We start from the raw sequence: 19,515 nt of genomic DNA, 5'->3' as shown, positions 1-19,515 counted from the left end.
CCAACCGCTGACATAAATCTGAGCTGAAACAGCAATGAAAATCGGACCTTTTTTTTTTTTGCATACTAGAAAAATCACTGATGTCTGAATGAGGCTTTAGAGGCACTGTAGCACTCGCTGAATGATTTTACTCCTCCAATGTGTGCGGATTTATAGCAATCGCCATATGGTATTTAGTGGCATGTAGCATCCAACCACTACCTCCTCTACCACTGCCACGGCCATAACTACATGGGGCCTTTTGACAAACCGGGCATCATAGATTATAATTAAGGATGATCGAATACCTCAATTATTCGGCTTCGCGAATATTCGACGAATAGGTTGCCGCTATGCGAATATTCGATGCGCAATGTGAGTCTATAGGAAGCCCGAATAGTTCCGAATAGTTATTATTCAGGTTTCCCATAAACTTACATTGCGCATCGAATATTCGCGAATAGTCGAATAATGGCAACCTAGTCGGAAAATATTCGCGAAGCCGAATATTTGAGGTATTCGATCATCCCTAATTATAATATTAAATGTATATAATAATACTATTATTACCGGCTCCTCTGTTATGGTGATATTGACTTTGTATTTTACTGTTCAACTTACTTGTGTATCTAATTAGCCACTATTTATTGCTATTGTCTGGGATCCGTGCAGCCGACATTTGGCTGCTGGTTATTGAACCGTCTGACATATTTGTCTGCAGAAAAAGTCAGTTTGTTAAGTTATCTAGTATGCAAAACTGGCTTAAAGGGATCAGGATATTTACAGCCATCAATATTATAACAGCGCAAAACCCTTTCAAATAAATCCAGATAATATTGTGTTATGCCTACTGTGATACATGTCAATGAAAAGTAGGGAGAATCCTTGTGTTTCGTAATCTGCCACCTCAGGGTATCAGTTTTGTCCTCATATCTGTTTTTAAGAGGCCTTAAGTTTTTATTGATTTATATTTTATTATAATTGGGAAATAGTGGTGTTTTTTTTTAATAGGAGTGTGTTAGAATAAAATGAAATGACTTTTCAAGCCAAGCACAGACACTCAGTACACACGTGGTGTTTCCGAGCAGTTCAGTGTTCCTTCCCACCTACCTATCACAGGGTGTGACCTGGTAACTTGGAATGGGGGCGCCTAGACACTCCCTCAGTCTAGGGCTGTAATCTGTCCCTTATTCCAGAGGTACGTCAGATGGTGAAGAGGTCTGGACTGCCAGCATAGCCCTGACTTCTGATCAGCCCTGGTCTAATACCCCTCTCCCTCACCCCGAGGGAGGGCCAGGACAGGAGCCCAACAAAAACAGACAGACAAGGGAAAACCAAAGAACAAACTGACTGCAACCACACACAGGGGTAAAGACAATATGTGCTCAGGGAGAAATACAATGGGCTGCTGATAAGTCTTTGTGATCTTATTTTGTTTCTGCGGTAACGAATGTTACATCACATGAAAGCCTTATGTGTCTAATATACGTTTTCAAAACTTTGTGATTGTTGCTTATGGCAACAGTGTTCTACACACACGGGAAAACAAAATGGGGGAGTCTAATGCGATATTCACAGCAACTGAAAGCAGAGGAGTGATAAAATTCTTGTTTTTGTAAGGAAAGTCCGCGAAAGATATTCATGGTGATATGTTGCAGACATTGGGAGATCAATGCCCTTCATATTCTACAGTTAAGAACTGGGTTGCCAAATTTAAAATGGGCCACTTCAGCACCAATGATGAGGAACGTCCTGGACGACTGAGAGTTGTTGTTGTTCCGGAGATCGTCGATGCTGTGCACAACCTCATACTGGAGAATTGATGAATTTCAGCTAAAGCAATAGCAGACATCATGGGGATTTCCTGTGAACGTGTTTGTGTCATTATCCATGAACATTTGGACATGAGGAAGCGATCTGCAAAGTAAGCGATCTGCAAAGTGGGTCCCCAAATGTTTGACAACAGATCAGAGGAGCATGCGAGTGAAAACTTCCCGGTCCATTTGTCAGCATTTCCAGACTGATAAGAAATTCCTCGATTGACTGGTCACTATGGATGAGACCTGGATTTTGTTTGTATAACCCTGGAAACAAGGAGCAGTCAAAAGAGTGGAGGCACAGTGATTCTTCTCGTCCAAAGAAGTTCAGGGTGCAAAAATCAGCCGCTAAGTAAATGGTGTCTGTGTACTGGGATAAGGAGGGAGTGCTGCTAGTGGACTACCTTCAAAAGGCTTCCACCATCAATGCAAGGTATTACATTGAACTTTTGGACCAATTGAAGGCAGCTCTGAAGACCAAAAGGTGCAGCAAGCTATCCAAAGGAATCTTGTGCAAGACAACGCCTCCGCTCACAATGCACAAGTGACCACGACAAAACTGGCAGAGCTGGGCTTCCAGCTGGTTCACCACCCACCTTATTCAACAGATCTAGCTCCCTCCGTCTATCATCTGTTTCTAAACCTGAAGAAACACCTCAAGGGTACCAAATTTCACACCATTTCTGATGCCTTGGCTGCTACAGATGCCTGGTTTGAGGCACAACCAAAATCCTTCTTTTTGCTAGACTTACAGAACGTGGAATACTGATGTAAGAAGTGTGTTGACATCAGTGGAGAGTATGTGGAATAAATGTAAAGTTTCCTCATCCTATCTTGTTCCATTCTGGGTAAAGCCAAAGACTTATCAGCAGCCCCTTGTAAAGTACAGGGAGGAACAAAACAAACAACAATAATATTTACACAGCACACCAAATAGCACACAGCAGTTCACCAATAGCTGGAACACAATGCACAATGACCGGTATCGCTAGAGCTATAATCGGCATGGAGGAATATGTTCCACCATCTTTTAAAGGGCGGAAGCGGCTGTGATAGGTCATCAGTAACCTGTGACTCTAGCAGGAATTATGGTAACCCCTGCTAGACTGATCACCAGTGAGCACAAAAGTTGTTGATGCCCGGCTCTGACTGAGCAACTCAAAGAGCACCAGATGGCGTGTCAGACTCTGCAGTGTGAACAGGGTCAGCAGTCGCCATGACACATGGGGAGTATAGAGCAGAAGACCGCATGATACTACCTGTTCCATCTATTTCCACCCTCGTCTTCCTTCATTGACAGCAGTACAGAAGGTAGAGGAGGGCGGTGATAGACCAAAAATGAGTAAGGTGCACTGAACATCTTGATCAAACTAAGGATATTCCTAGCATCTGTGCTTGGTCTGAACAGTCAGTTTATGCTTAAAAACACCCTTTAAAGACATTTCTTCGTCCCATACAGTATTTTTAAAAAGCTGTTAAAAATCCTTAAAAAAGAGTTGTATTTCTTTGCCATTCTCACACACCAATATTCCCCTGGCCTCCGCGTTTCTCCATGATGACTTGTCATCTTGATACATGACCAATCTCTAGTTGCAGTAGCTCCAATCTGAGGTCGACTGCTGTATCCAGTGATTTATACCACACTCAGCCTTTATTATGGCGCTGAAAAACCTTTAAGATCATTGCTACTTTAATTTTCCTTTTGGCCTTGTAATTTAGCTATTATTTCTTTGTAGAGGACTGCAGAGAGCGACATTCGGTGCTGTTGCCTCTTAGAAATAAAGCAGACAGAGGAGAAATATTCAGAGACCTTGGAATCTATAGAAAAGGTATGTGCCAGGATCCATGATGTATATGAAAGATTCATTATGATCCGTCTTATAATGGATGTCATTGAGTTATGAGGGGTCTTCTGGGTTTTACAAGGTACACAACACATACGGCATTCAGGGCTGTGGTAGGCGATAGCTTAGCCCACTTGTGATTTCAAAGGGAATGATAACTACTGCAATACCAAATAGCATATGGCTCCCAAGCAACTTAAACTATTAATATACTGCGGCAGTGAGCATTTTGATAACTGCTACCTCTGTCAACATTGAGTTCTGCAAATTTCTTCTGAGAAAGAGAGGACAGGAATTCTAGTGCCACCTATTGGATGTAATAATCCTAAATATTAATATTTTCCTTTTAACGAGCCTTGAATATGACTTAAAACACCATTTAGAGACATGTGTTTCAGGGTGTTTGCCCATCATCAGTTAAAAGGCTTTTTCAAATTTAAATTGCTAGGAGAGAACTTCATGGCCTATAAGTTTCCCTACACCATCTTGGCACACTCCACAAGGAGAAACATCCCTTAAAACCCCATGAGGCCCCCCACCCAGCCAAACCAGTACTCTTGCTTTGCAATGATGAGGGGCAAACACCCTGAAACACATGTCACAAATAATGTGTCTTTTTTAGCTGCTTATTTTAAGTTTTATGTAGCACATTTCATTAAATAGTTGATATTCACTTTTTGGACATTTACATCCCATTAAAGTTCCTGTCCTCTTCATCTCTCAAACTTCCCAGGGAGCATTGCATCGCTAATAAGTCGCCCTGTTGACTTGGGACTCTCCTCAAGGAGAAACTTTACTTCTTAGGGCCGTTTCAGATCAGCGTTTTTCTGCCGCACTCCCAGATCCGGCATAAGGGCAGTACTGTACTTTACAGTTCACAAATAGTGCGGCAAGCCCGGTTACATGCTGTCACAAGGTCCGGTCACATGACTGCATGTGCCCGGAGCTTGCCAGTGAACTGTATTGTACTGTACTGCCCTTGTGCCGGATCTGGGAGTGCGGCAGAAAAACGCTGATCTGAAACGGCCCTAAGCCCCCTTGAATTCTGCAGTCATGCTTTACTTAATTTTTTTTGCTCTTTTACTTTGTTGTATAGGTGAACTATAAAAGTGCTTTGCTTCTCATCCTTTTGGCTAAGATAATCTTTAGCGTCTGCTGGTTTTTTATGGGTTTTGCCTCACCCAACGATGCAGACGAAAATACACTAATGCCCACTGGGTGGAAACTTCAGGGTATTTGGGAGATGGCGTATAACATTATCCCGTAATAAAAAAACCCCTGATCCTCAGGATTGGGGTTCCTGAATTCACTGTATGTGGGGCCCCAACTGAGTTTCATGGCACACCCTTATTCTAGGTCTTTTGGCTAGAATGAGGAATTTATAAATTTCCTTTCTGAAGGTCTGTGCAATTTTACTTTACATCTTACTTGTTTTTCATCCTGTGTCTACCTTTGCAGAAGTCTTTTTCATTAAGACTTTTCAGGGTGGGATTTCCATATACGTTTCTTCTTGACCGGTCTATTGGTGGGAGTATGTGGTCTTCAGGTTTTGCTCCCTCCTGCAAATCCAAGGCTCTTTTCCATCTGGAGGAGGGCCGCTCTAGACTGGGCTCCTAGTACCACAAAGGTGGCTCTCCAGGTAGATGCTAGAGCAAGACCGGTTCTCTCTGCGCTTCGGCAAGGAAAGGCCACCGATCCCTGGCCTTCTGAACCAGAGGGATGAGGAATGGAGGATGGGGGGACCTTATCCTTTGCGAGTGAGGTGTGATAGACAACAACCTAGAGGACTTTTGTGGCACTGCCACATTTTTAAGCACTCGGGTGGACAGCACAATTTCGAACTTTCAATAAAAAAATAAAAAAAAGAGGGAATAGAATCGAGAGAATAACATATAAATCCAGATTACATTACACAAAATATATTGGTAGTCTGTGTTCATGGAAGCACATGGAGCTGTTAACCCCCCCAAAATGATGTTTTGTTGTTGACATAGTTGTTTACATTTTTTTCACGAAGTGGCGTAATAAAAAATGGTTTCATATTTCATTCTTCTTTTCCAGTTCTTTATGGATCCACTGAAGAAATTCTTGCCTACAGCAGACTTGCAAAAAATATTTATTAATATTCCTGTAAGTAAAATACAGTTAAAAATGTTCTCCTTACTATTATCCCTGCACGCCGGATATTCTTATAACATAAAACATGTCTGAAGCTAAGAAAAAGTATATAGTATAGTTATCATCAATGGATGTGTGCCAAGGCTCTTCTGTAGTCACAGACATCCAAGCACTCACTTAAGGTTGTTTTTGGATACTTACCCCATCTATAATAGAGTATGTATCTTTTTAAAGGGAAAGCGTCATACAAAAGTTAACTACTGCTTGAATCCAGCATGTATTTTAAGCATATTTTAATAATTGTTAATGTAGTATTATTATTATTATTATTATTATTATTATTTTTCGTGTCAATATCTATATTAAAAATTCTGAAATATTATAGTTTTCACTACACTACCTTTAAAGCACTGGGCCTAATAAAAGACAAAAACTTCCTGTTCTGTAGAGATCACTATTTAGCATTCATCTCATAGTGATCAGAGACAGGATTACTATGAATTTTCGTTCCCCACCTCTATATCATTGAAGACTGAATGAAGCATTAGTGGGCATATGCAAACAGTGCGACTGTGTGTAACTCCCGCACATGCTTTGTTACACTTTTTTCACAGTGAACAGTTCCAGTGATTGGTGGGATTCCCATAGGTCAGTCCCCAACAAAACATTTGTTGCCTATCCTGTGGATTGGTGATTAATGTTGCTTAGGGTACAACTTTAAGATTTTGAAGGTTTACGATTCATTCTAAAATGTGAAGTGAAGGATTCATTTAAAATATACGGAATTTATTGGCATAGGTGGTCTATAAAATTTGATTTGACATTGGGCAAAATGCACACTGTAGAGATCACTTAAGGGGGCTTTACACGCAGCGACATCACTATCGATCGTACCCGAACCCGTCGTTTGTGCGCCCATCTCCTTCCTTCCTCATTGCCAGCGGCCGCAGGTAAGCTGTAGTTCGTCGTTCCCGAGGTGTCACACGTAGCGATGTGTGCTGCTTCGGGAACGACGAACAACCTGCGTCCTCAACAATCAATGATTTTTTGAAAATGAACGACGTGTTAACGATGGACGATTTGGTGAGTATTTTTCATTGTTAACGGCCGCTCACTGGTGTCACACGCAACGACGTCGCTAACGAAGCCGGATCTTCGTCACGGAACCCGTGACCCCGGCGATATATCGTTAGATATGTCGTTGTGTGTAACAGGGCCTTTACTTTAGTAGATCTGTGGCCTTCGTAGATGTTCCCCCTTAGCGACTACAGGAACATTTTCAAGAGGTAGATACTACAGAAATTGCCTTTTTTTTTTGCTGAAGTAATTTTTTTACCATTCAAGACTGCTTTTTTGATGTTCTTGGCGAGTCTTTAGTTTTTTCTGCCATTTTTTGGGTGTTTTTTAAACTGACGTTTTCTGGACTTTTTTTAACTCTATTTCACAATAAAGGAACTACTAGCGTCTTTACCAGCAAAATCTCTGTCAAAATGCACAAAAAGTCTCTCGGGCATCTTCTGAGCCTTTCTATTAACTTGTACTGTAACTTATAGAGCGCCTTCAGAGCAGAAGATGCCTGAAGAATCATTAGCTCACTTCAGGGAACCACATGGCATTTTTAGATACATGAAATGGTTAAAAGACCCTCAAAAGCCTTGAACATGATCAGCCGTGATCAGCACTTCATTTTTACATAGAAATGTATATGTTCATTGCTTTTGTTTAGTTTGTGTTTTTTCAGACAGGTCTGCTCCAAAACCTGCCTGAAAAATTGTTCTGCGCACATACCCTTAGAGAACTCTGGCAGATGTGGGCATTGTGGTCATAATACAGAGGCAAAAATGCTGTGTGAAAGCGCCATTATTATATCTTTGTTTTGTCTGCAGGACCTAGTGAAAGTGCACAAGAGCCTAGTGCTAGAGGTCAACGACTCCATCGCACATAAGAACAGCCAAAATTTGTACCAGATCTTCTTGAAATACAAAGAAAGGTATGGTATTTTCTATTGAGAATTTTACCAAAATTGGAAGACAGACAGTTTTTATGTTCTTATCCCACACCAGTAGGCCGGTTTCAGACCCTTGGTGTGGTCAGGAAGGGCATATTACGAGCATATACTTGCTGGAAATTAGGCTTCAAGGGGCTGTTCAGTCTAAAATGACAAGTCTGCAGTCCCTCGTATGTGTCACTCCTTGTGACTGCAGAATGAATCCTCACATCGTGTGCACTGTGTGTTGTGAGGATTCTTCAGTGTCAGAGCCGGGAATGGCGATCATCTAGTTACAAATATGTGATAAGCAAACTCCTGGCTATAATCTGACTATATGGCCTCGGCCTTTCTCAGTATTCTTGCATTGAGTGAGGCTGTGCCCTCTGGTTGCATTCTGGCCAGGAGCCTACATATCACATATTCGGGGCTACATGAGCACCATTCCTGGCTCTGAAACCAGAGAATCCTCACAGTGCACAGTGTGAGCGATATGTGAATTCACAAGTCTGCAGACACATGGAGTTACACATAGAGTGACTGCAGACGTGTCATTTTAGACCGGACAATCCCTTTAAGAGCTATGACTGATGAGAGATTTTAAAAGGAACCTGTCAGGTCTGATAATGCTATTAACCTGCAGATATTGGATTAATCTGCAAATTAATATGGATAGAAAAGTGCCTGATTGCTGTACTGATTGCTGATAGCCGGGAGAACATGAGCCTAAAGGGGGCTTTACACGCTACGATATCGCTAATGTGAAGTCGTTGGGGTCACGGATTTTGTGACGCACATCCGGTCGCATTAGCGATGCCGTTGCGTGTGACACCTATGAGAGATTTTGCATCGTCGCAAAAACGCGCAAAATCGCTCATCGGTGACATGGGAGTCCATTTTCAAATATCGTTACTGCAGCAGTAACAAAGTTTCTCCTCGTTCCTGCGGCAGCACACATAGCTCCGTGTGACACCGCAGGAACGAGGAAGCTCACCGTCTCCTGCCTCCCGCCCGCAATGCGAAGGAAGGAGGTGGGCGGGATGTTACGTCCCACTCATCTCCGCCCCTCCGCTTCTATTGGGCGGCGGTTCAGTGACGCTGCTGTGACGTCGCTGTGACGCTGAACGAACCGCCCCCTTAGAAAGGAGGCGGTTCGCCGGTCACAGCGACGTCGCCGGGCAGGTAAGTAGTGTGACGGGTCTGGGCAATGTTGTGTGGGACGGGCAGCGATTTGCTCGTGTCGCACAACAGGTGGGGGCGGGTACCCACGCTAGTGATATCGGTACCGATATCGCAGCGTGTAAAGTGGCCTTTATTCCTCCCAGGAGCTGCTGGCTGTCAGTCATAGAGGCGTGTTGGTGCAGCTGCACTTGCCACTCACAGCACTGAGACTGGAGGCTGGAGGCACGCCCTGCCACTTCACTGACCGCTCAGTCTGCAGTTTATCAATGCCAAGCTAGCTGTCAGTCAGAGTGCTAGGGTTTGATTGTAGCAGTTTCCCACTGTTTGCTGAGCAGTGACATAAAGGGTATTGCTATCTCCAAAATCCTATCCCAATATGTAGTAAGTGTAGTTATATTACCTAAGCTGCAATGCCCTTCACATGAGGTAAGATATATGGCTATATCAGGAGAACTATACTACATTATGGAGGTATTTGCTGATATTATTATTATTTTGACATCTATTTCATATTACGATAGGATCACCCCTTTAAGTTGCACCTTTATGGAGGAATAAAGTTAAATCTCTCCAGGGAACTGCATTTTCACTACAGTGATCGTGCACCTTTCTAACTATATTAACCTGCAGATTAACCCTATATCTGCAGGTTAATAGGATCATTATCTGACGTGTTAGGTTCCCTTTCAAACTTGCTGTGTTTAAATGGGTGACACTGACAACTGTAAAGGTGGAGGCCAGGCTACAATAAGTATTGTGCTATATATGAGTGAAACAGGCCTAAAAGGGATTTGCTATAGTAACATATGAGCTGCAATCAGTGTTTGACCCCTAGGGCTCTGACTGTTGGATCCTCCACTGATCCTGAGAATGAAGAGGCTGTCATCATCCTCATGTTCCTAACTGCCCATTATACAGTGTGTCCACCCATATCCTGTCCACCGCCATTAACATAAGACGGCGGCAACTATAGCCATAGAAGTGGTGTCTAGGTATAGTAAAGTAGCCAGCCTAGTGGAAAACAATGGAGTTAGCATTTTTATCTTGAAAACGCAAAGAGATAGAGAAAAAAGTGAATTACAAAGTTGTAGGGCATCATCAATTCAATACGAATCGACACCTTGCATACAGAAATGCTATGATTAGAATGTGTATAACTCACAAGTCTGCGGACGTGAAGCGATACCTCATGGAGACCTTCCTACAAGTCATTGGGTATGGTGGCTTCATGGAGTGGCCTCCACGCTCACCTGACCTGACCCCATTGGACTTCTTTCTGTGAGGTCACATCAAACAGCAGGTGTATGCGACCCCTCCACCAACATTGCAGGACCTACGACGATGTATCACAGATGCTTGTGCAAACGTGTCACCTACCATATTGCACAACGTGCAGCAAGATACAGTATGCTGTCCAGAGTCCAGATGTGCATTGCAGCTGACGGTGGACACTTTGAGCATCAAAGTTAAATGAGCGCCATATGCGTGACCAGCATTCAGTGTTTTGGGGGGGTCATGGGTTTCATGTCATAGCATTTCTGTATGCAAGGTGTCGATTCGTATTGAAATGATGATGCCCTACAACTTTGTAATTCACTTATTTTCTCTATCTCGTTCCGTTTTAGAGATAAAAATGCTAACTCTGTTGTTTTCCACCAGGTGGGGCTATAGGTGGTTTCATTGCGTAGCGCATGGCTACTTTACTATACCTAGACACCACTTCTATGCCTATAGCATCCGCCGTTCTCAAGTTAATGGCGGTGGACAGGATATGGGTGGACACACCGTATAGGGTCGTACAGCACAGCCCCATTCACCTAAATATCCTGACCATACACCATTGAGTGATGGGAATACTACTTTAAAAGCTAAAGGGTAATGGAGCTCCACTGCCCATTATAAAAAAAATACATTACATACTTCTGCTCTGATGGAATACTGAAGACTGCAGCTAATCAGTGATCACTATCAAATAGGTCATAGACAAAAAGGGAAAAATACAATGTTTAAATTTCATCATAGTGATTTAGATCACAATCCCTGTATGGATAATATTGTGGAATATACTCCCCAAATCTACCAAGTACTTTGTGTAAAAACACGTATAGGAGACATATTCAGATAAAAAAATATAAATTTTATTGATAAACAAACGTACATTAAAAATTCATTTTCCATAAAGTGGGTACATAAGGTAAGGTGGATTCCATCCCACCCACCCACTAGGGAACTAACAACATTTTAGCCCATCACAGCTCCATAAGCTAAATAGCATAATGAATGATGCAATAACTAGTATACAATGGAGACACACTATGGGGTCAATTAATCACAGTGTAGGAAAACATTCCAGACTTACTCATAGTGTATGCAAGGAGGGCCAGCAGATGGTAGTTCAAAGGTGGGTAAGTGAAGACCTTTAACCTGGACGCGCATGTCGCAAATGCTTCATCAGCGGGATGCAGGCAAGTGAATCAGTGATCGGCTGATTGGCTGCAGCGGTCACATAACATAACAGTGTCACTTGACTTCGGGGGGACATAGTGCTATGATTATAGGAACAGCGCTGGTCCAGGAGTTAAGTATACAGATTGTTATTCTGTGATGGGCACTGGAGCTGATAAGAAGTTGTTGTCCTGTAGGCAGTCCCTTTTAAGATGAAAATTCTAGAATTATCCATATAGCCCCTATACATTCTGCATTAATTACATATATTCTGAAGACTAAAGCACAGTGTGAGCAAAACCAGAGGTATCATCAGATATTAGCAGTATTTCTGACTTATATATGTAATATATCATCACATCTTCCCTTTACACAATTGTTTTCCCTCAAATTCAGACTTCTCATCTATGGAGAATATTGTAGTCTGGTGGAGTCTGCCATATCTATCCTGGACAGCATCTCCAAAACTAGAGAAGATGTCAGATTAAAGCTGGAGGTAAGTCAGTGTTCCCAATTTACTAATCATTATTAGGCTGCGTGGCCACGATCAGTGTTTGCAGTGTTTTGGATGTAGCGTGTTTTCACTGTGTCCAAAACGCTGCAATGTACAGTACAAGTACAGTGGATGAGATCTTTAGAAATCCCGTGCCCACTGAGCTTGTTTTTTCCACAGCAAACACTGACCTGCGGTGCATCTTTCCAAGCCTCAGCATGTCAATTGTTTGCAGTGGAATCACATGCGTCCTCCATAGGGAGAACACAAGCGAGAAACCGCAGTGCACTGAACCCTGATCCTGGGTATGAGTACCTGCAGTCTCCTGTGTTCTCCTGCGGAGGAGACTCATGGCCCCGCAGGATAGGATCCGCTGTGTCCAGTACGCAGTGAGTCTTGATCATGGGCACATGCTCTTGCTCTTTCTGCCGGGTTACCAGGAGCTTCTGCTTCCCATTGTAATCATTGCTCAGGAGGGTGTTGTGAATATTTTATCCTGCACCTTCTTTGTTGGGTAACACACAAAACATTTTGGACCATCGTGTAGTAACAGATGCAGAATGAAGGTGAATTTCTGGTTCCCCTTTTTCCTTTGGTAACTGGCATAGTGACATGGCAGCCTACGGAAGCGCACATTGTGACGAAGCCTGCTCTACAAGTATGCTGTGTAGAAGGGGACAAAGGAGCAGTGCAGAGCAAAGGGGTTCTTCATTTATGTCAAGTCTACAGTGGTGCTGTAAGAAAACTAGGACAAGAACATATAGGTGTCATGTTTGCCGGGTGTAGCAAGCATGGCGAGGTGCGTTCAGACCTACGTACATCTAATGCACAACAAAAACACACACAAAAGGGGGGCACATGGGACACAAAAACAACGGGAGGCCCTAGAACTAGTGAGTGGGGTAGGTGGGCACCTCCTAACCACACCTGAAGCTATCCCTCCTCTCCTCACCAGTCCCTATACAGTCTCTGAAATTGTCGCCAAGCACAAACCTGAGACCCTATAAAAGCCCTATAGTAATCCTGACTAGTGAGGGGCAGGTGGGGTTCACTAGACATCACTGCTGCACTAACAACACACCAGGGAAGACAAACGGGGGAAAAATAACAACCAAAAGGCTTTAGCCTGAGCACAGAAACGTGACTTGCAGAACCTTCCTCCACAGCGGCCAGGACGCAAATCACTTTGTATCTTCAGCAGGGAGTGCTGGGATACCCTGCTATTTAAAGCTGAAGGGCGTGACTACTTAGTAAGTGCAGCTGATCACTCAGCAAGGAACTGCTTAGGAAACGCTGCAGTAGCAAAACTGACACTTAACTACTTCAGTGCCAAAAGAAATGAAACCCATTTAAATGAAAAGAGACAGATGAGCGTCCCCAAACCAAAGGTTGTCACTGGTCTCTACATGCAGGGAGACGATCGTAACAATAGGAGGCCGAACAGAATGGAGAAAGTGGTAACTGATGCTTTTAAACGGTTTTTCCAGTTTCACACTTCCTGTGGATATGCCATGAATGACCAGTAGATGTGGATCCCACCGATTAATATTTCTATTGGAAACTTCCAATTCATCTGCATGGAAAGTCCAAAAAAACCTCTCTACTGTAAACAGCAAATGGTTGGGCTCTATTCTTGTGAAAAATCTTGGTCCTATTGCTGGGACCCGCATCAACAATTCACTTATATCTGGTAGATAAAAGTACAAGATGGGAATATCCTTTATCGTGTAGACAGCCATAGGTTATTAGGTTGGGCAAACATAATGCATGCTTCAGCAGAGGGTTCAGCAGAGGGTACCGGAGAATGAGCCACTTTTTACAGTGGTCCCTAATGTTGACTTAAAGTAGGTGTCCATATAGATAGAGCTTGTCTCTTTAATGCAAAGGTTCTTAAGCGTCAGGAAAAGATAATACAGTGTGGAAAACTGTGATTTACATTAAAATGATGGCACATCATCACAAACCAAACAGATCTCATTGCAAATTTCATTACACTCAGTGGGATCATCAGGCATCATTTTTGTCCAATGTGTGGCTGATTCACTGATAGGACAGAAAAACTGTAACATGATTGTAACTTTGAATCTAGCCTGTTTTATCAGCACTTAAAGGGTTATTCCCATCTCCAAGATCCTATCCCAATATGTAGTAGGTGTAATAATAATATTAGAAAATACCTCCAATTAGAAATGTAGTATAATTCTCATGTCTCTTACCTCATATGCAGGGCATTGCAGCTTACGTATCCATGGTTACAACCACAAGCAAAAAACTGTCACTATATGAGTGATTGTAACCATGGATACCTAAAATACAATGCCCTGCACATGAGGTAAGTGACATCAGAAGAACTATACTACATTTCTAATTGGAGATATTTGCTAATATTATTATTATTACACCTACTACATATTGGGATAGGATCTTGGAGATGGGAATAACCCTTTAAGTTTTGAACAGAGTTTGTGAACTAAACGTTGGTGGAAAACGTTCTACAGAATCTACAAAGAAAAGATTTTAATTAGAAAATCAATTGTTCTTTTTACACAGGAATGTTCAAAACGGGCCAATAATGGGAAATTCACCCTACGAGACCTTCTTGTTGTTCCCATGCAGAGGGTTCTGAAATATCACTTGCTGCTACAGGTAGGTGGAGGGTTTACTAGATGACAAGAAAATGATCCTGTACTCATTGAATCCAGTGCCGCCACTCCAGGTTTTTTTCCCTTTGCTGCCAGTGCACCTCCTGCCGTCAGTCAGGCTGCAGTCTTAGGTCTCGTCTACACCCGTGGGAAGTGTTAGTATGCTGCCTGAATTTTTATTGGACAGCACCTGGGCCCATTAAGTATGTTATATGCTGACCCTCAAAATCAGATCAGAATAGGACATGCTCAGAGTTGCATGGGTCTCACACTCAGGACTTTAATATTTTGTGACGTGTGAATAGATCCATTAAACACTGTGGGTCTTTGCGGCACATGGACGTTTCACGTGGATGTGTGAGAGAAACACCCATATCTTCTTTCAGATTTTATGTTCTGTTTGTTCACTACTCTGTTATTGTTATTTCTCTATATTATACCTGTCTTCTGACAACTTAAAGGGAACTTATCACCAGATTTAGCAACTTTAACTTGCGGCCACCACCAATGAGCCCTTATATACAGCATTCCATAATACTATATATATAAGAGCCCAGGCCACTGTGTAGAACCTAGAAATCAGTTCATATTACTCACCTGAGGAGCAGTGAAGGGCTAACTGGTTGGATGGGCCTCTCTGTTCTCCGGTACTGGCGCCTCCTCTTTTCGACATCTTTGTCCTTCTTCTGAAGCCTGAGTGCATGACATGTCCTACGTCATGCACATACGCCAGCATTGAGGTCCCGCGCAGGCGCACTACAATAATTTGATCTGTCCTGCTCAGAGCAGATCAACGTGTGCCTGCGCAGGACCTCAATGCCGGCACATGTGCATGACCTAGGACGCGTCATGCACCCAGGCTTCAGAAGAAGGTGGACAAAGATGTCCAAAAAAGGATGCACCGGTACCAGAGAACGGAGAGGCCCATCCAACCAGTCAGCACTGCACCTCTCCTCAGGTGAGTAATATAAAGTGATTTCTAGGTTCTACATAACGGTCTGGGCTCTTATATAAGTAAAAAAAGGATATCTGAAAACCCCCCACAAACATGCAGATACACAGAAGTAAAATAAGGCACTTCCCCACATTCACCATTTTATTCAAAAGAAGAAAACAAATTCCAGTTGGTCCGACATACTCCAGGGATTGCGGTGAACAAAGTCTATTGAGTATCGTTATGACATGCCATAGACTTTGCTTACAGGGAATTTTGGGTCATTCTGCACTATATGAGACCCGGCGCCACCCTTTTGAATAGAGTGGTGAACAAGTGTGTCTTGTTTTATTCCTCCGTATTTGTATGTTTGTGGGTTTTTTTCCCCAAATATCTTTTTGGGGCTACGATAGATTTGGAGGACTATGGCGGATTTCCTAGACTTTGACGAAGCTGCATGGTTTTTTCTTTATAAAATGGTAAATGAGGGAAAGTTTTGGGGAATGTTTATTGAAATAAATATTCTTTTTGTGTGTGTGGCTTTTTTTTTTTTTTTTAAGCATTACTGTGTTATTAATGGGGGTGTCTGATAGACACCTCCCCATTACTAACACCAGGGCTTGATGCCAGCTGACATTACACAGCTGACATCAACCCCAAAAATCATTACACTGATTGACAAAGAACCAGGGAAATCAGGAAGAACCAGGGCAAAGCGCCAGAATTGGCGCGACTAATATGTTATCCCACTTCTGGGGCAGCTGCGGGATGCTATTTTGAGGCTGGAAAGGGCCCAATAACCAAGGATGGATCAATCAATCTATCTATCTATCTTTGTATATCTTTAACACATAAAAAACATTAATTTCAGTATCATGCATTTTTTTTTCAGTTACATGTCACATGGACGTTATACACGTACACATGAACAGCACACGGATGACACATGCATACACACGGATCGTCAAAATGGAATGTGTCACACGTGTTTTTTAAACAGATGTGTAAAAGGGCACTAAAGCGGGCTTTACACACAGTGACATCGCTAGCGATGTCACTGGTGAAAGCTCCCGCCCCCGTTGGTTGTGCGTCACGGGCAAATTTCTGCCCATGGCATACAGCATCGCTAACACCTGTCACACATACTTACCTGCCTAGCGACGTCGCTGTGGCTGGCAAACCGGCTTTTTTCTAAGGGGGCGGTTCGTTCGGCGTCACAGCGGCGTCACTAAGCGGCCGCCCAATAGAAGCGGAGGGGCGGAGATGAGCGGGCGGAACAACCCGCCCACCTCCTTCCTTCCTCATTGCCGGCGGCCGCAGGTACGGTGATGTTCCTCGTTCCTGCGGTGTCACACATAGCGATGTGTGCTGCCTCAGGAACGACGAACAACCTGCGTCCTGCAACAGCAACGATAATCGGGATTAGAACGACGTGTCAACGATCAATGATTAGGTGAGTCATTTTGACAGCGATGAACGATAAGGTGAGTATTTTTGATTGTTAACGGTCGTTCGTGCGTTTCACGCGCAACAATGTCGCTAACGAGGCCGGATATGCGTCATGAATTCCGTGACCCCAACGACCTCTCGTTAGCGATGTTGTTGCGTGTAAAGCCCGCTTAAGACTGACTTGTTATATGCCAGGCTCATTAATTTTTCTACTATAGAGTTTCAGCCTTGAGTTTTTTCTTTCTGCTTTATATGACTTTACTATTTTGGTTATCATTACTTTGGATTCATGGCAGAAAATGTTTAAATTGAGTGATGAAGATATTTCAGCCTGGCTTAGCTTAAAAATTACATCTCAACTTGCCGCCTGTAAGGAGTGGGCATCCTTCAGGTAAGCATTTAATTAGGGCAGGAAGATATAGTGTGCGCTGCGTTTGATGGCTGTTTGGAGGCTGATTAGAAGCAGAAGAGATCTATAAGTCTTGCCGTGTCTCTGACCCGCTGCTGATGCCGGAGAACTGTCACTTTGACAAACAAGTGCGGCTTTAGCCCACAGAACAAACTGCACTCGGAGGAGACCAAATTATTTATTTCTCCTTTTTGCATTCTCAAATTATACCAGTTTCAATATTTGCAGAGTAGCCCGAGGATGAGAGTATTAATGTATTCACCAGGTTCCCTATGAATTTGCCTTCTAACTCCATTTATTGCAGCACTTTATTGTTTCAACTATTGAACCATACCAATTTTTACAATTCTGTCTTTTGCTTCAGTTTAGTGCTGTTGATGGCTCCTGTTTTCCCTTATAGCCTGTTTTATCTGTTATTGTCTACAGCCATACATAACCCTCATTGGAACTACTCCCTGATACATAGTAAACTCCTGCCTCATAATGTGAGAATTACTGCACTATGGTGTCACAAATCGCAGGCCATTTAATACATTTTTCTAGCAAAGTGTGCTTTCAGAAGGGAAGCCGAAATTTTACAAATTGTATTTTACTGATGCCTGAGAACTGAGGTGACTATTCTTCTAGACATACCGGTGGCTGGGTGACCAGGAAACACCAGAGAAAGAATGGCTGTAATGAATAAACTGCTGCTCTTACAAGTGAAATCATGTGGAAAGAAGAAGAACATATACAGAATTAAAAAGGATTCGGTCAACAGGTTTTTGCTATGGAATCTGAAAGCAGGTTGATGAAGCTGCAGAGAGTCTGATTCTAGCTATATATCACTGGGCTGTTAAGTGTAGTTTTGATAAAATCCCTGTTTTCTCTGCTGTAGTTGTAGCGGTAGTAGGAACACTGATTTGTATATAACCCCACCTACACCGCTGATTGGCAGCTTCCTGTGTACACTGTGTGAGGAAGCTGCTTGTAACACTTACCGGGAGGGCAAGCAGGAGTGAACCAACTCGACCACAGTGGGGACCCAGGCTTACCCTGGCGTGAAAGGGGCTCAACTAAGCGCCTACTGGGTATTTGCCAGAGCCTATGATGGTGAAGATGGACTTGGCTGCTGTTAGATGACAGGTGCCACTACCAGGGCAGTGTCCAGAACTGTGGCAGCTAACCACCGGTGTAGGAGACGCAGGGACGGACTCAGGTGCAGACAGGTACAGTCTCTGGTGCAGACAAATGCATCCGGGATGGCTGATGCTGACTGGATGGCTGGTTCAGGCATGTATAGATGGTACAGCAGGTACTGACAGATACAGCTGCTACTAAAAAACAGGTACGGGTTAGGGGGCAGAAATACAGGTAGCGGGCACTGGAAACTCGGGACCTGAGAACTAGCCAGTAAGCAAGTAACTAACTAAACACATTGCTCTGGCCTCTTCCCCAAGGGGAAGATGCATTAAGCACCTAGTGCCTTTCAGCCATAGGCTGAAAGGCACTTCTAAGTAATAGTATGCCAGCCCTGAGGGAAGGAGCGTGCGTGTACATTCCGTAAGCACGCTCCCTGTGTGGTGTGCGCAGACCCTAGACGCATGAGGTATCAGGCGGCTGTGGAGAGGCAAGGGAGTGCGCAGTCCAGCCACGACGGTATGTCGGTGTCCCTACTAAAGAGGAGAGGCATTACAGTACCCCCTCCCTTATGCCCCCTCTCTACCAGGCATGAAAGAAATCTCTTCTACAGTAAGACGTCTTCAGAGTTGATAGGTGTAGGAAGGGCCAGTGGAAGGGGTAGGCCGGATGACTGTTGCTTGGGAGGTTTTTTCCCTGCCCCTGAATGCCAGACAGAACTGGTAACTAGAGGATTCAGGGACATAATGGGATTCCTCTCTCTATTTGTCGAAATCAGGAGCGTCAGACTGACAGGCAGGAAGCAGGACCGGATGGTCAGCTTGTCCCTTAGAATATCAGGACGGATGAGCACTAACCAAACATCCCTTGTGTCATGTCTGCTCCCAGTTGAGCACCTCTCTGGATTTCCAGTCCAGAATTGGCTTGTGAGTACAGAGCCATGGCAGACCCAGGAGAAATGGGAAGACAAGTTTAGAAGCACCAGGAGGGAGATCTTCTCCGAATACAAAGTTCCCACCTGTAATTCCACTGGTTCCGAAACAAAGAAACATGACCATTACATAAAATATTTTACATCTTTTTAAACCTTATTGCTG

At 43.4% G+C, this 19,515-nt stretch overlaps 1 protein-coding gene across 1 annotated transcript in view; it reads left to right on the top strand.

Moving 5' to 3' along the window:
* The window catches only part of VAV3 (vav guanine nucleotide exchange factor 3), a 278,408-nt gene that overhangs the window by 139,826 nt on the left and 119,067 nt on the right, over positions 1–19,515 (top strand). Inside the window, 5 exon segments of the mRNA XM_075322211.1 lie at positions 3,533–3,625; positions 5,702–5,770; positions 7,645–7,748; positions 11,769–11,868; positions 14,416–14,511. Coding sequence (XP_075178326.1) covers positions 3,533–3,625; positions 5,702–5,770; positions 7,645–7,748; positions 11,769–11,868; positions 14,416–14,511 — 462 coding nt within the window.

Source organism: Anomaloglossus baeobatrachus, chromosome 8, assembly GCF_048569485.1.
Source record: "Anomaloglossus baeobatrachus isolate aAnoBae1 chromosome 8, aAnoBae1.hap1, whole genome shotgun sequence".
In the NCBI taxonomy this organism is placed as follows: Eukaryota; Metazoa; Chordata; class Amphibia; order Anura; family Aromobatidae; genus Anomaloglossus; species Anomaloglossus baeobatrachus.
Note: the sequence above shows the minus strand (reverse complement) of the source record. Positions and strands in the feature narration are given on the sequence as shown.